General features: G+C 42.0%; 1 protein-coding gene across 1 annotated transcript in view; it reads left to right on the top strand.

Annotated features, from left to right (window-relative positions):
- Positions 1-389: 389 nt before the first annotated feature.
- The window catches only part of FBP2 (fructose-bisphosphatase 2), a gene marked incomplete at both ends in the record, with an annotated part of 34,134 nt that continues 16,429 nt past the window's right edge, over positions 390-18,094 (top strand). The window contains 4 exons of the mRNA XM_082842311.1: positions 390-559; positions 5,091-5,253; positions 7,435-7,527; positions 17,017-17,157. Coding sequence (XP_082698437.1) covers positions 390-559; positions 5,091-5,253; positions 7,435-7,527; positions 17,017-17,157 — 567 coding nt within the window. The remainder of the gene's footprint in view (positions 560-5,090; positions 5,254-7,434; positions 7,528-17,016; positions 17,158-18,094) is intronic.

Raw genomic sequence — 18,094 nt, 5'->3', positions numbered from 1 at the left:
CCTTTTGAGTCTTTGAATAAGAGGGTTTTATGGATCTTTTTTTTTTTTTTTTTTTAGTGGCTGGAATTCTCATCTCTTACCTTTACTAAACAGTTGCTTCTTAGGATCTTTAAAGAAAAAGTTTCGTCGAGAAGAAGTAGGTCTGTGTTTCCCAGCTGCCCGGTTCTATTTACAGCTTGGCAGCGTTCAGATTAGCCAGTCCTGAGAGGTTTCCTTGAGGACTCGCCCAGTTATCTCAACCACGTGGCCTGGGGCACTTTCCCTTAAAGGTCTTGGCATGGCCAGTACAGATTTCTAATCAGCTCTGATACCGCAGAGCCACTGACCGGCCCTTAGAGATAAGGCTTTCTTCTGCAGGGAGAAAAGGATTTGAAAAACTACCCGCCGCAATGGGGGACAGAAGCCCCTTCGAAACGGACATGCTCACCCTGACCCGTTACGTTATGGAAAAGGGGCGTCAGGCCAAAGGCACCGGGGAGCTCACACAGCTGCTGAACTCCATGCTGACGGCCATCAAAGCCATCTCCTCGGCCGTGCGCAAGGCTGGCCTGGCCCAACTGTGAGTCTGCCCCGCTGCGACACGCAGTGATGGGGGGCCCCGGTGCGGGTGGGCAGAGCTGTAGGTGCTTGGGCCGAAACGGACTCAGAAGTATTAGCCCGTGAGCCCTGGAGGGAAGTTGCCTTTAAAGTTTCTCCCAGGTGTCCTTTGATAAAGGGGCCTTTGACTTGTTTCAAGAAAGAAACAAAATACTTGGAGACATGCTATGGAGAAAAAATATATAATTTTCCCAGTTACCATGTATTATAATGATAAGCTCAGGGGCTTGTTCCATTGAAACATATCCTGAGTTATCGTGACTTGTGCTTGCATTCTCTGGCACAAAGCAACCGCCAGCAGACTTGAGAGGACGCTTGACGCCCTTTGCAGATATGAGCGTTTTATTACCATGACCTTTGCCCATCATAGTCATTAGGAGGTAGAAATCATTTACTGAATCCCAGGGCCCGTCGTCCGTCTCCTTTCTCACCATCGAAAAGAGTCTTTTGCTTTTAAAACAATATTTTATTTCTTCTCTGTGACTCAATCTTCTCTCCACTTGGTGTGCAGGAAGCTGGGAGGTGCTGGGCCCGGGAGGAGGGAATGCAGAGCGTTCTTCCACTTCGCCCTCTTGGTGCTTTACCCAAGTTCATGCTACAGCTGTCAATCCTCACAGCCAAGGGTCCAGTTTAAGTCTGTGGTGAAAAGAAGCAGTCTTTCTTTGGGCTTCCTTTTTCCTGGTAGCGATTGCGGTGGAGGTCCTCTCAGAAGATGAACACACCCATTGTTGTTATTATTATTATTCCAAAATGAAGAAATAACAAAGTCCAATAATTTGAAATATTTATTCTAACAACTTAGTACTTTTAACACAAAAAAATGTGATAATTGGGGCTTACCTGGTGGCGCAGTGGTTGAGAGTCCGCCTGCCGATGCAGGGAACGCGGGTTCGTGCCCCGGTCCGAGAAGATCCCACATGCCGCGGAGCGGCTGGGCCCCGTGAGCCATGGCCGCTGAGCCTGCGCATCCGGAGCCTGTGCTCCGCAACTGGAGAGGCCACAACAGTGAGAGGCCCGCGTACCACAGGGAAAAAAAAAAAAAGTGATAATCACAGAGTTTATTTATATAATGCTTGGTGACTCAGTAATGAGCTCCAAGTTAAAGGTGATTGTGACTGGTTTTCCCCCTGTGTATTGCTGTAACTGTACGAGTACCTCATTTGGCAATAACGGCCAGCTCTACCTTTAAAGACCTTCATGAACGTGCGACACAGCTACTTGCCTCTGTTCTGCTCCTATCTGGTGGTGAGCTGCGCTACGCATAGAGCAGTTTCCTGGATTGCCTGCTGACCTCTCAGTGTTACCCATGTTAATGGGCTCCCCAGTGCAGGGGGGCTGGGCTGGGAAGGGGCTGCTGTGGTGGGGTTGTGCTAATCGCTGCAGAACTCTGACTTTGTGGCCATGGAGTGTCCAGAGGACGTGGACTCAGCGATTGGATAATTCAGGTGCTCCTCTGACTTGGTTTTTTGTGCCATGTAAAATTGTAAAACGGATTGGATACTAATAGCACCTAACTCGTAGGGCTAGTTGTAAAGCTTCGTAGGTGCATGTGATGATGATTTCGACAGTGCCAGCCCCGTAATAAATGCTCCTTGTTACTGTGGTTCCAAGTCCGAACCTGGGGAAATTTGCCGGCTAACAGGGCGATGTCGCTGAGCCACCACTAGGTGGCAGACGCAGCCCGTGGAAACAAGCCGTCAGGATTTCGCATTTTCTCGGAGGCTGAGGCAGGTGTCCTCCATAGGGCAGAGACCACGTATTTTGCCAATTCAGGCGGCATCCTTCCCTGGGTACCTCTGTAATAGATACCCAAGGTGTCAGTGGGAGAAGTCCATTGGCTGGAAAGTCCTTCTTTCTAATAAGATGCTGAGATAATTTTAAGAGGACCCTGGAATTTCTTCTCAAAAAGCTAAAAGTTTGCATCCTATCCCAGAGCAATTCTGCTCATGAAAACGGGACTTTAACATATTCCTGCCACTTTCCCACTTAGGGGGTCTCAAGCCCCTCATTCCTTTGCTTCCTCTTTTTGGGAAGACATTTCTAGGCACCTGCTCGATAAATGCAAAATGGATCAGAAAGTCTCATATTTTTCTTCTGTTTTCTCTGCTCCTTGCTGTAGGAAGAAGGGGATGCTAGAATACCACCCCTGGAATCCTCTCCACGGCTTTCTAATGTCAAAACAGCAGAACAATCCATTAAAAAATTATCAGTAAAGCTTAAATGTTAGTTAAGATCTAAGAAATAGGGCTTCCCTGGTGGCGCAGTGGTTGAGAGTCCGCCTGCCGATGCAGGGGACATGGGTTCGTGCCCCGGTCCAGGAAGATCCCACATGCCGCAGAGCGGCTGGGCCCATGAGCCATGGCTGCTGAGCCTGCGCGTCCGGAGCCTGTGCTCCGCAACGGGAGAGGCCACAACAGTGAGAGGCCCACATACTGCAAAAAAAAAAAAAAAAAAAAAAAAAAAAAAAAAAAGAAGATCTAAGAAATAGTCTTACGGGTTAAAAAGCACTTTTCTGCCCATGATCTAACTTGGAGCAGTTGTCAGGCGACTAGATCTCATTGTGACGATCTTCCATTCTTTCTGAAAGGAGGGGTGTGGATGGTGGGAGGGGGTAGGCAGAGAAGAATGCCCCGCACCTGCCGGGAGGGTGCAGAGGGTGGGTTGAGGGGTGGGATAAGGGCGGGGTTTGTGTGGAGGTGGAGGATGTGTTTGCAAAGCATAGGATGGAGAGCCTGTTTCTCCAACACCCACAGGCCTCGGGCACCCCAGCTCTTCGTTCTCCCGTAGAAGCCGTATCAAGATTCCAGTTAAACAACAGGATTGGGTTTGTGGACCCTTTAAATTCTGATGCAACATAACCCAGTTTTGTGGTTGCTGTTGTGTGTTTGTTTGCTTTTATTTTGAACCAGAAGCTACAGTCTTTGAGGTGAGGCCACCAGTATTGTTTTCCAAGGCAGATCTCATCACATCAGACATCAAGCGATGGGGGGGATCGGTGGGGGAGGGGAGAGGCTGTCAATCAGGGAAAAGGGCGGGAAATGAGCTGTCCCCCGCCCCGGCTTAGGGTGAATCAGTGGGTCTCAACCCTGGCTACCTGTTAGAGCCGCCTGAGGATTGCTTCAACAAATAAATGGTGTTAACAAAAAGGGGGGGGGGGAATTACTTTCCTGCCATCCATTCTTCTAATTCAGTGAATGTATATTGAGCATCTGAGCACTGTGGAAACAAGTACAGTGAGTCACAGCTCTTGCCTTCGGTGAGCAGATAATCCAGCAGGAAGGACATTCCCACAAACAGATTGTGAGCTGCTCTGGAAGGGCTGACAAGGCTGTATCTGGTGTGTGTGGCACCAGGGAAGCTTCTGGAAGAGGTTAGGAGGGCAAGTAGAAGAAAGTTGTCTGTAGGCAGAAAGCACTCCCATGGGGGGGATATCATGAGTGAAGGGGGAGAGGAGAGAAGCAGCTTGCTGGGTGCTGGTGGCCTCAGGACCTTGGTGGCTGTTGGCATGAGAAGGGCTTGAGGGGGGTGGTAGCCATGTGGCTTACGGAGAGAAGAGCACTGGGGGTGGGGGACAGGGAACCCAGGGGTCTGTGTAAGGCAGGTGTGTGCCCGTTGGGTTCCAGAGGCTGAGACTGAGGGTGAGAGGGCCAAGAGGCAAGGCCAGTGTAGGACCAGGCCTTCCTTGGTGTGGCCTGAAACCCACTGTGGAGGACCTGGGAACTCTGGGAGAGACAGGGGTGATCTGACTGATTTTAGAAGGATCCCACCCACGAGGGTGGGAGCTGGAGACTTTTTTTTTTTGCCGAGCTATGCAGCTTTCGGGATCTTAGTTCCCCAACCAGGGATCAAACACGGGCCTGGGGAAGTGAAAGCACTGAGTCCTAACCACAGGACCCCCAAGGAATTCCCTGGAGACCTTTGCATAGCAATCCTCTAAAACACAAAGCCTCCAGATAGAATTCTTACAGTAGTATTCATTCTTACATTGCTTGGAATGGTGGTAAAGAATCAAATTAAACGAGTTAAGTCTGTCCCCCACTTTCCTTCTTATTCAAGTAATGCCAAGCTACAGCAGAGCAAATTTTAATTCAGCCCAGCAGGCCACTATTTGAGGATAATCAACAAATACTAGAAATTCCGGGGCTGGAAAGCCACGGTCCTTTACTTTTTAGAGTTATTAATTATGGCGATGTGTCTGACTTTATGAATTCTCTCTCCCAGGGCCGGGGGCAGGGTTGCTCGTTAGTAAGATTGAATTCTGGTTAGTGTTTACTGGGACGACGAGGGACTTAGGACAATATCCCTGAGGTGTAAAGGAAGCAAGAGTAAGAACCAGCGCTGTGAGACAGGACGCACTTGGTCGTATTTATAAGTTGGAGACTCTGGAGCCATGAAGGGCAAAGAGGGATACAGCGGCGGTATCTTGGCGTCTGGGCATCTTTGCTGGAGTCCAGGCTCCCTTCCTGATTTCCTCCAACCTTTTGTCTTCTTAGGTACGGAATCGCGGGAAGCGTGAACGTGACAGGGGATGAGGTGAAGAAACTGGACGTGTTATCCAATTCCCTGGTGATCAACATGCTCCAGTCCTCCTACAGCACCTGCGTCCTGGTCTCGGAAGAGAATAAAGACGCACTTATCACCGCCCAGGAGAAGAGGGTGAGTGTGGCAGCCTTGCTGAAGTTCCCTTACTCACCAGTAGAGGGCGCAACTGAGTTGGGAGGACTCTGGTTGCCTTGCTTTTTTAAATTTCTGGTATTTTCCTCTATTGCTTAATTTTTTGTTTTCTGGAAACAAACAAGGGATTACATGCTTCTTTAGTTGGAATCCTTATGCTGTCTAGTCAAACAGACTCCGTAATAAGGCAGTGATTCATTCAGGAAATAAATCAGAGTGCTTTACCGTAACTTCTCAGTGGATGGGGTTCATCATGGGTTTTCACTTACCGTACTGATAACAAGTCCCAACATTTTGGAGCGCTTGAAAATCCAGTCCAGTAAAAAGTAGAGTTCTTGTGGTACTATACCGTCTCTTAATCTTCTCATCCCCACTATACTCCCAGCCCCTTCCCCAAGGGGGTTTGGTTTCAGCAGAGATTCCTTCATGCCTGACAAACTGTTAGACTAAAACATAAAAGAATTCATAAAGATCGTTGCTCTGGCCTTAATGCAATGGTAAACTTGGTTAGTGCAGGGCATGACTGGGGAGGGTCTATATTCACTATGTTTTCACAGTTTATTAAAAAAAAAAAAAAAGCTGGTGGCCAAAAAATTCAACCGATATTCAGCTGCCGTACGGTAACGCCAAATAAACGCTAAGACTGTTGGCCCTTGTTTTGTACAGTGGGTCCTGGGGACAAGGTGCCATTTCCTTGTGATTAGCTGAAAGGATGGAAAAAGTAAAGTAAAGCCAAATTTATCGAACACTTGCTGTATGGTGGGGACTGTGCCAAAGCACGTTATACTTGTTGTCTCACATAATTAGGCTAAGTCACACCTATTATTTTCAACTTTCAACTTCCACCGATATGACCCTTGATTATCTCTCCGATCAAACCTCACGTTTTCTTTCCCTGTTGGCCTGAGCTACACAGGTCTTCACGCTAGTTCTTGAATACTCCTTGCTTGTTCCCATGTCAGCTTGTGAACCTTCTCCAGCATATGCCTGATGTTCAACAAATATCTGTTGAATGCATGCATGTGTGAAATGAAGGGGCTGAATTGACTTATCTACAGGGAGAATGGGGAATTTCCAGGTTTATGAATTCCACTGCCCTCCCTGCTTCACCTCCTGTTGAACAAGGAAAAAAGAAAGGAGAAAAGGAAGAAATAAGAAAGAAAGAAAGAAAGAAAGAAAGAAAGAAAGAAAGAAAGAAAGAAAGAAGAAAGAAAGAAAGAAAGGAAAAAAGGGAAAGAAAGAAAGGAAGAAATCTCACATTAAGCTAGGGCATTACTCATTGGAAAGTCAGGGGAAAGGAGATTAGTGGTGGGAAAAATGACTCCCATCTTACTTGAGGCTCGATCACCAGTGTTTAATTAGCCAGGACACCCCAGACCCCAACACCAAGGCTCTCACAGAATCTTGCACATAGGAGGCCTGTAAAAAGTATCTGGTGTTTTCTTTCCCCCGAGCTGCCGGCGACAGCAGCGTGAGTGGGCATGAGGGACATGGTGTCTCAAGACCCCGCCTACTCTGTCTCTGGTCGTCACATCAGCAAGGTAGGGTGGATGCAGCAAAACCCAGAGGAGTATTTTTATTCTCCTGATGTAGTCATACATAACAGCTATTTTAATAAGACACACCCAGAGGCCCTGGGACATTGTTCTGAGATTTTCTTTCAGTAAAAATGTGCTAAAATGAAAAAAGCCTGTCTGGGGAGAGGCTCAGAAGTATCAGTAAATCAGTAGCCGACCTTACTGTGGACATGGGTAGAGCTTGTCCAAGGTCGTCTTCAGCTTCTCCACCTCTTCCCTGCAAGGTGCCCATTTCAGACCTGGTTTCCTCTCACACCCTCAGCAGCTCTGAGTCCCCACTGGTCCCAGGTAGGAGGGGAGGGTGGAGCCAGGGCAGGTGGGAGGAGAGCTATTTGGAGGTGGGTGGGACCTCCATCACACACTGTGGGTGTCAACTAATCTGTTTATGGGCAGGCGGGCTCTGAGCTGCACAGTTAATGTGTGCTGATACACTCTGCACTCCTTAAGTAATTGCATTTTTTGACAAGGATATCCCTTTGCTCTGAATCGCTTTTGGTGTAGCGTTGTCTGACACACACAGCCACGTACACAGAGTGTGTTGCTCGGAAGGTGACCTGACCAGGTGTTCTGCCCTCTGCGCATGTAGGGGAAATACGTGGTCTGCTTTGACCCACTGGACGGATCTTCGAACATCGACTGCCTGGCCTCCATTGGAACCATATTTGCCATCTACAGAAAGGTGAGTAAACAGTATGCTCTGTAACACCTCCTTCCTCTGGTGGTTCCAAACGTTCCTGGGCTGGGAGCCACGAGTCTGGAGTTCTAACCTCGGTCCTCCCACTAACCAGACACACCGTGGCAGGCAAGCCATGAACCTCGCTCTGCCTCGGGCTCCTCATTGAATACCCGAATCGCTCATTTCCTTCAGTCCTGTCCTCGGCGCTCCTAGGAAGGGAGGGTGAGCTGATAGATGGGGCCTTGTTCCGAAAATCTGGAGGCAACACAGATGCCAGACGTGGAATTAGGTTCCTGGTGGCATCTGAAGACCCCTCTGTTCCTTCCTTGTGTATCTTAAATCTTACTGCGTTTGCTTTCTGTTGCTGCTGTAACAATTCACCACACATTTAGAGGCTTAAAACAACCTCCATTAATTATCACCCAGTTCTTGGGTCAGAAGTTTGGCAGGCATGGCTAGGTTCTCTGGCTTGTAAGGCCAAAATCTTGGTGTCAGCCAGCCTGGAATCCTATTGAGAAGAATTCGCTTCCAGGCTCACTTAGGCTGTTGGCAAAATTCACTGAAACTGTCAACATCCATCCCCGCACATAGTTACAGTTTGTGTGTGTGTGTGTGAGAGAGTGTGTGTGTGTGTGTGTGTGTGTGTGATGAGGACTTTTAAGATCTACTCTCACAGCCACTTTCAAATAGACAATACAGTATTTCTTTTTAAACATCTTTATTGGAGTATAATTGCTTTAAAATGGTGTGTTGGTTTCTGCTTTATAACAAAGTGAATCAGCTATACATATACATATATCCCGATATCTCCTCCCTCTTGCATCTCCCATCCACCATCCCTATCCCACCCCTCTAGGTGGTCACAAAGCACTGAGCTGATCTCCCTGTGCTATGCGGCTGCTTCCCACTAGCTATCTATTTCACATTTGGTAGTGTATATATGTCCGTGCCACTCTCTCACTTCATCCCAGCTTACCCTTCCCATTCCCACATCCTCAAGTCCATTCTATACATCTGAATCTTTATTCCTATCCTGTCCCTAGTTTCTTCAGAACAATTTTCTTTTTTTTTTAGATTCCATATATATGTATTAGCATACAGTATTATTTTTCTATTTCTGACTTACTTCAGCCTGTATGACAAGCTCTAGGTCCATCCACCTCACTACAAATAACTCAGTTTCATTTCTTTTTATGGCTGAGTAATATTCCATTGTATATATGTGCCACATCTTCTTTATCCATTCATCTGTCGATGGACACTTAGGTTGCTTCCATGTCCTGGCTATTGTAAATAGAGCTGCAGTGGACATTGTGGTACATGACTCTTTTTGAATTATCGTTTTCTCAAGGTATATGCCCAGTAGTGGGATTTCTGGGTTGTATGGTAGTTCTATTTCTAGTTTTTTAAGGAACCTCCATACTGTTCTCCATAGTGGCTGTATCAATTTACATTGCCACCAACAGTGCAAGAGGGTTCCCTTTTCTCCACACCCTCTCCAGCACTTATTGTTTGTAGATTTTTTTTTTTTTTCTGTACGTGGGCCTCTCACTGTTTTCTTCTCTGATTGCTGTGCTTAAACTTCCAAAACTATGTTGAATAATAGTGGTGAGAGTGGGCAACCTTGTCTTGTTCCTGATCTTAGTGGAAATGATTTCAGTTTTTCACTGTTAAGAATGATGTTGGCCGTGGGTTTGTCATATACAGACTTTATTACGTTGAGGTAGTTTCCCTCTCTGCCTACTTTCTGGAGGATTTTTATCATAAATGGGTGTTGAATTTTGTTGAAAGCTTTCTCTGCATCTATTGAGATGATCATATGGTTTTTTTCCTTCAATTTGTTAATATGGTGTATCAAATTGATTGGTTTGTATATATTGAAGAATCCTTGCATTCCTGGGATAAACCCCACTTGATCATGGTGTATGATCCTTTAAATGTGGTGTTGGATTCTGTTTGCTAGTATTTTGTTGAGGATTTTTGCATCTATGTTCATCAGTGATATTGGCCTTTAGTTTTCTTTCTTTGTGGCATCTTTGTCTTGTTTTGGTATCAGGGTGATGGTGGCCTTGTCTAATGAGGTTGGTAGTGTTCCTCTCTCTGTTATATTTTGGAAGAGTTTGAGAAGCATAGGTGTTAGCTCTTCTCTAAATGTTTGATAGAATTTGCCTGGAAGCCATCTGGTCCTGGGCTTTTGTTTGTTGGAAGATTTTTAATCACAGTTCCAATTTCAGTGCTTGTGATTGGTCTGTTTATATTTCCTATTTCTGCTTGGTTCAGTCTTGGAATGTTGTGCTCTTCTAAGACTGTGTCCATTTCTTCCAGGTTGTCCATTTTATTGGCATATAGTTGCTTGTAGTAATCTCTCATGATCCTTTGTATTTCTGCAGTGTCAGTTGTTACTTCTCCTTTTTCATTTCTAATTCTATTGATTTGAGTCTTCTCCCTTTTTTTCCTGATGAGTCTGGCTAATGGTTTATCAGTTTTGTTTATTTTCTCAAAGAACCAGCTTTTAGTTTTATTGCTCTTAGCTATTGTTTCCTTCATTTCTGTTTCATTTATTTCTGATCTGATCTTTATGATTTCTTTCCTTCTGCTAACTTTGGGGATTTTTTGTTCTTCTTTCTCTAATTGCTTTAGGTGTAAGGTTAGGTTGTTTATTTGAGGTGTTTCTTGTTTCTTGAGGTAGGATTTTATGGCTATAAACTTCCCTCTTAGAACTGCTTTTGCTGCATCCCATAGGTTTTGGGTTGTCTTGTTTTCATTGTCATTTGTTTCTTGGTATTTTTTGATTTCCTCAGTGATCTCTTGGTTATTAAGTAGTTTATCGTGTAGCCTCCATGTATTTGTATTTTTGTACAGATTTTTTCCTGTAATTGATACCTAGTCTCATAGTGTTGTGGTCAGAAAATATAGTTGATACAATTTCAATTTTCTTAAATTTACCAAGGCTTGATTTGTGATCCAAGATATGATCTATCCTGGATTATGTCCCATGAGCAGTTGAGAAGAAAGTGTGACAACATGGTATTATTAACTCTAGTCTCGATGCGTACATTACATCCCCAGGACTTACTCATCTTATAATTGGAAGTCTGTACTTTTGACCACCTTCACTTATTTCACCTACCCCACCCCTTGCTTTTGGAAACTACCAATCTGTTCTCTGTATCTATGAGCTTTTTTTTTTTTAGAGTCCACATGTAAGTGAGATCATACAGTATTTGTCCTTCTCTGACTTATTTCACTTAACATAATGCCCTCATAGTCCATCCATATTGTTATGAATGGCAGGATTTCCTTGTTTTTTATTGCTGAATTTTATGTATATATATCTGTGAAAGAGTGATTTCATGTCCTTCAGGTATATACCCAGAAGTGTAATTGCTGGATCTTATATCGCTCTATATTTAATTTTTGGAAGAACCTCCATACTGTTTTCCAAAGTGGCTTCACAAATTTACATTCCTACAAGCAGTGCCCGAAGATTCCCTTCTCTCCACATCCTCACTGACACTTTTTATTGCTGATCTTTTTGATATTAGTCATTCTGACAGGTGTGAGGTGCTATCTCATTGTGGTTTTGATTTGCATTTCCCTGATATTAGTGATGTTGAGCACCTTTTCATATAACCGTTGGCCCTTTGTATGCCTTCTTTGGAAAAATGTCTATTCAGTCAGATCATTTGTTTTTTTGCCATTGAGTTGTGTGAGTTCTTTGTATATTTTGGATATTAATCCCTTATTCTATGTATTATCTCCAAATATTTTTTTCTTTTTCATTTTGTTGATGGTCTTAATAGCTTCTTAAAGCCAACTGATTTAAAAACAAAGAGGAATAATGGGGGAGGCTCTGCATGTGTGTGGACAGGGAGTATGTAGGAAATCTCTGTATCTTTCTTACAATTTTTCTGTGACCCTAAAACTGTTCTCAAAAAAATGAAGTCTTTGAAACAAAAAAAGAGGAATATTACTATACATAATATAGGATATTCACACTTGAATTTTGGTGATTTTGAATACAGAGATTTTGTCTTAAAATTCAAATAAACCAGAGGCTTTGAAGGCTAGTCCAAATAACCATAGATTTTCTCTGATACTGTTTCTAAAGAAGTGGGGCAAGTTTAAGAAACGAATGAGACATGAAGAGAAAGCTTTGTGATGCTTAAGCAATATCTAATGAGAGAGCAGCTTGCTTCAGAGACCTCACGGGGCTGTCACAGCCTCTTAGAACCTTATCAAAGCCAGAGATGATGCCCGTTTCTGACCAGGATTTCTGTGATTTTCTATAAGCCTCAAGATAGAAGTTTCAGGACTGTCAGAGAACTGTCAAAAGTATTTTCTTCCCCTTATCTCTGAAGAGCATTGCTAAAACACCCTTCATGATGTCCCATACTGCTTTCAGCTCCCTGTTCTATGATTTTCCTTTTTCTTGAAGTTGACATTTTCCATTTCCAACAGTCACAGATTAGACAAAGTGCAAACTCTCTCCCTTCAAGACATCCAGAACTTTTGGATACAATATATCATCCTTTAAATTCGTGGCTGAGCTCATTGAAATGAACAAGCAATAAACACAAGGTAAGGGGCAGAGGACCAGAATCAGAAAAGTGAAAACCAGAGGCTTAAGAGGAGGACTGAGGGAGTTGTCCTGATGTGAGGAGCTGGTCTTGTTGATCTGAGTAAATCAAGGGTGTGGGTTTTAACACCCCTACAGGGTCAGGAGACCCCATCTCCCATTATTATGGGTAAGTCAACCTCACCAAAATTCTACTCTTTTACTGACATAAGGATACATAGACCAGTGGAACACAAAAGAGATCCTAGAGATAAACCCACACACGAATGATTGCCTGATTTATGAAAAGGCAATACTGAAGTTTAGTTTGTACAGGATGATCCCTTCAATAAGTGATGCTGGTCCAGGTGAATATCGGTGTGAGAAAAAATGAACTTGACTCCTACTTCACACCATACACAAAGATTAATTAAAGACCAGAGACTTCACTGTAAAAAGTAAAGCTATAAAGCTCCTAGAAAAAAAACCACAGGAGAATATCTTCATGCCTTTGGGGAAGGTAAAGATTTTTTAAACAGGACATAAAAAGTACTAACCATGAAGGAAAAGGCTAGTAAACTGGGCTTCATTGAAACTAAGAACTTTTGTTCATCAAAAGACAACATTAAGGATGGACCTAGAGATTGTCATACTGAGTGAAGTAAGTCAAACAAAAATAAATATATGATATCGCTTATATGTGGAATCTAAAATAATGGTACAAATGAACCTATTTACAAAACAGAAATAGGATCACAGATATAGAAAACACACTTATGGTTACCAAGGGGGAAGGGGAGGGAGGGGTAAATTGGGAGATTGGGATTGACATATACACACTACTATATATAAAATAAATAACTAATAAGAACCTGCTATATAGCACAGGGAACTCTACTCAATACTCAATAATGACCGATATGGGAATGGAATCTAAAAAAGAGTGGATATATGTATAAGTGATTCACTTTGCTATACAGCAGAAAGTAACACAACATTGTAAATCAACTATACTCTAATAAAAATTAATTTAAAAAAAAGACAACATTAAGAGAGTAAAAAGGCAACTACAGACGGATGGAAAAATTTTCAATGCATACATCCAACAGAGAACTCATATACAGAATAAATAAAGAACTCCTACAAATCAATAAAAAATACTGTCAATCTTATCAAAGGAATGGGCAAAAGACTTGAACAGGAACTTCAAAAAAGAGATTTTTTTCCCCAGCTTGTTAATAAGCACATGAGAGATGCTCAACATCATTAGTCATCAGGGAAATGGACATGGAAACAGCACTGAGATGTCATTTACCACCCGCCCCCAACCAGAGTGGCTAAAATTAAAAAGATTAACCATACCAACTGTAGATGAAGAAACTGGAATTCTAATACATTGGTGGTGGGAGTAGAAAATGATACAAACACTTCAGAAAAATTTGATAGCACCTGCTAGTATTAAACATATACTGATACACTATGGCCCAGCAAGTCCACTCCTGGAGTGCACCCAGGATAAATGGGTGCCTGTGTTTGCCAAAAGATGTGTACAAATTATTCATAAAAGACCCAAACTGAAAAAAATCAAAAAGTGTATCAACATAAGAATGGATAAATAAACTGTGATATAGTCACACGACAAAAAGCTACATAGCAATGCAAAAGAACAAACTATTGCTATGTGCAACAACACAGATAAAATCACAGACATATGTTGTGAAACATAAGCCAGATACAAAAGAACACATGCTTTGTAATTTCATTTATAAGAAGTTCCAAAACAGTCAAAGCTAATTATTCTTTTGATGTCCAGATGATAAAGGCCAGAATAGAGGTTACCTTGGGGGAGGTGATAGTGACAAAAGAGGGTATAAGAGAAACTGCTAGGTGGCTGGAAATATTCTATAAATTGATCTTAGTAGTTACATCACTATGTACTATATATATGTAAAAATTCATCAAACTGTATAGTTAAGATTTGTGTGCTCTGCTATATGTAATTTATACCTCAATTAAAAGAAAAATAATCAACTTTCCAAAAAAAGACACTATAAATAAAATTAAAAGGCAGATGACAATTGAGGAAAATGTTTGTAACATATAAGGTATTTATATCTTTCATATATAAAAAGCTATTAAAATTAAAAATAAGAAGATGAGTACCCTGATAGAAAAATAGGCAATGACATCAAACAGGCAACTTACAAAATAAGAAATAAAAATGGTCAATAAATATATAAAAATTTACTTTATTAATTATACAAAATGGAAATTAAAGCAGATGTCTTTTTTTGCACCTATCAAACTGGCCAAGTTGAAAAGACAATACTATCTTATGTTTATCAGATTCTGCACGGCAACTTTTCAATATGTATCAAAAGTATTTTACCCAATACTTTTATTATTTGGAATTTCTCTTGGGAAAATAATCAGAGAAACACATGTTTATGCACTAGATTTTTCATCTCAGAGTCGTTCTGATATTTTAAAACATTTGGAGACATCAAAAGGATAATATAATACTATAACTAACTCTACACACATAAATTTGATAACTTAGATGAAGTAGACCAATTCTTTAAAAAGCACACTACTATTACTCACTCAGTATGAAACAGATAATTTGAACAGCCCTATAATTACTAAGAAAATAGAGTTCAAAAGAGAGATCTCTAGGCCCAGATGGTTTCACTGGAGAATTATACCAAATGATTAAAGATGATTCAATCTCTTCTAGAAAAGAGAAGGGAAAGGAATACTTCCCAGTCTATTTTCTAAAGCCAGCATTACGCAGATACCAAAACCAGATGAAGACAGTTCAGAAAGGAAAACTACAGACCAATATCTCTCATGAATAGATGCAAAATCTTCAACATAATATTAACAAATAAAATTCAACAATGCATAAAAAGAATTATATACCATGAGTAAGTGGGTTTACTCCAGTGATGGAAAGCTGGTTCAATATTCAAAAATCAGTCAGTGTAACCCACCACATCAACAAGCTTAAAGAAGAAAAATCATAGAACCATGTCCATCGATGAAGAATAACCATTTGACAAAATTCAACACTCAGTTATAAAACAAAACAAAACAAACAAACAAAAACTCTCAGGAAGCAAGAAATAGAGGGGAAACTTCCCTCAACTTGATAAAGAACATCTATAAAAAGACAACAGCTAACATTATATTTAACAGTGAAAGACAAAATGCTTTTTCTCTAATATCAAGAACAAGGGAAAGTTGTCCAATCTCACCACTGTTATTCAACATAATGCTGAAAGAGCTAGCCGGGGCAGTGAGACCAGAAAAAGAAATAAAACCATACAGATTGGAATGAAAAACTGTCGATAGGATGGTCCATGTAGAGAACTCCTAAGGAATCTACAAACACCAAAACCAAAGCCGGCTTCCTAGAACTAATAAGTGAGTTCAGCAAGGTCACAGGATACAAAATCAACATACAAAGATCAATTGGATTTCTATATATCAGCAATAAACATATGGTAACTAAACTTTAAAATACGATACAATTTACAGTTACTCAAAAAAAAAGGAATAGTAATTCTACCAGTAATTACTGATGAACGTAATCAAATAATATGTCTTGTATGGAGAAACATACCATGTTCATGGGTTGGAAGACTCAACATTGTAAAGGATGTTAATTCTCCCCAAACTGATATATGTATAGGTTTGACTCTATTTCTCTCAAAATCCTGGCAAGATATTTTGTAGATATAGATAAGGTTATTCTAAAAGTTAAGACTATATGATATTAACAGAGGGATAGACACATGTTCAATGGAACAGAACAGAGAACCCAAAAATGGTTTCACACAATTTATGGCTAATAGCTTTTGACAAAGTTGTGAAAACAATTCAATGGAAAAAGGAGTCTTTTCAACAATTAATGCTGGAGCGACTGTATATCCACAGAGGGAAAAAAAAAGAACTCAACCTAAACTTTACACTTTATACCAAAATCATCTCAAAATAGATTACAGGTTTAAAGGTAAAACTTTATTTTTTATTATTATTTTTGGCTGCGCTGCACGGCTTGCGGGATCTCAGTTCCCTGACCAGAGATTGAACCCGGGCCACGGCAGTGAAAGGCCGGAATCCTAACCACTGCACCACCAGGGAAGTCCCTCCTTACCTTTTTGAGCACAAGGAAGTAGGGAGGGACGAGCCCTTCAAGAGATACCTGGAAAAGTAGGTTGTGAAATCCAGTCTCAGGTGTGGCTCTGCCCCTCCTTCAAGGACATTCGCTCTTCCTTCGTCAGCATGCCTGCCTTGCCCCGTCTCTCTGAATTCCCATTCCCATTGTCACTGTTAGTGCTGCTGGCCAAAGAGAGAGGCTTCCTCAAGAAAACGTCCAGAACTGTAGACTTGGGGACAGACAGGGGCAGTGTCTTCAAGGGGCAGCGCATGGACGGTGATGAGCTCTGGGCCCAGCTGCCTGGGTTGACTCCAGCTCCTCTTGATGGTGGGTGAGTTATCCAGTCGCTCAGGCTCTGAGTTCTTCATCTGAACGATGGAGGTCATAACGGTATCTACCTTGGAGTGCTGTTGTGTATGTAGAATGAGGTACCGCACAAAATCAGAGCTCAATGACCTTGGTCGTTATAATCATCAAGGAGCATGGGTTATGATTTTTAAGAGAAGGTGTAGTTTTAGCACTTTGGGGTGCTGTTCTTGGCAGGATGGAGACAAATACGTTCAGAAAACAGGGAGAAGTCCAAGAATGGCCTTTGCAATGGTTCAGCTAGAACCATTCATTAACATGGCAACGCGTTTCCTCCAGATGCATTTGTTGTGGCTTGAAATTCTCGAACTGCGTTTCCTTCAGTGGTTCAAGTAGATCTGAAATGCAGGCCTCTGGCAAAGGGTTCTCTCCAGAGACAGTAATGTTTCCCTTTTCTCTTTTGCAGACCTCAGAGGATGAGCCTTCTGAAAAGGATGCCCTGCAGCCTGGCCGCAACATTGTAGCCGCGGGCTATGCACTCTATGGAAGTGCAACACTTGTGGCTCTTTCCACTGGGCAAGGAGTGGACCTCTTCATGCTTGACCCAGTAGGTACCCAATAAGACAGTATGGGCCTTTGTGCTTTAATTCCTGTCCTCTGAGATAATTTCCTAGTCATTCCTAATACTTGCTTTTGGGGCCAGAGAGTCTAGTTTGGAGAGCCAACAGAATCATCTATAAACATTAAAAACCTCTGTTCAAGTGAGGACATTTGAGGGGTTCTACAAAGTCAGTCATAGCAACTCAGGCCCAGTTCTTAAGGAATTTATGACCAAAAAATGCATTCAATTTCTTTGGTTTATGGGAATACAATGACTTAAGAATCCCGATGATGCTAATTTCCAGCCAGAAGCATGGATTCTTTAGAGTAGCACCATCCACTAGAACTTTCTGTGATGATGGCTATGTTCTGTAATCTGTACTGTCTGTTACGGTGGCTACTAGCTTCCTGTGACCATTGAACATTTGCTGTGTGGTTAGTGTGACTAAGAAACTGGGTTTCTAAATTTTATTTCTTTTTAATTAACTTAAATAGCCACATGTGACTAGTGGCTACCCTACTGGACACCAGTTTGGAGGACTTCCCCTAATACACATGTTCTTCCCAATGGGAGGGGTGACTGGTAGAAAGCTATTTTATCAGATTCTGTGTTGTTCTCCACACTTTCCACAATGAGAAAATGCTCAGTAGCGGAAGGGGAAGAAGCACAACCTCTGGGTAGATGAAAAATATGACAGCACAACGCTGTTTGGAGGACGACATAATTGGATAAAGACACAAGAGTTCAAAAATAAAGGGTGAGCCTTCATGGCAAATGTACATTAAAAATGTTCAGGAGAAATTTTGGAAAATATGTGTAACTTATAGAATTTCTCTTTTAAATGCTGGATGCTTTGCTTATTACTTGTGAACTACTTTGCTAAATATAATCAGGTCTTGTGAAAACTCAAATATTTTTTTGCTGTATGCAGACCTCTCACTGT

Source organism: Leucopleurus acutus (assembly GCF_964270905.1).
Source record: "Leucopleurus acutus genome assembly, chromosome: 7".
In the NCBI taxonomy this organism is placed as follows: domain Eukaryota; kingdom Metazoa; phylum Chordata; class Mammalia; order Artiodactyla; family Delphinidae; genus Leucopleurus; species Leucopleurus acutus.
The sequence above is the reverse complement of the archived record's forward strand: the minus strand, read 5'-3'. Positions and strand labels throughout refer to the sequence as shown.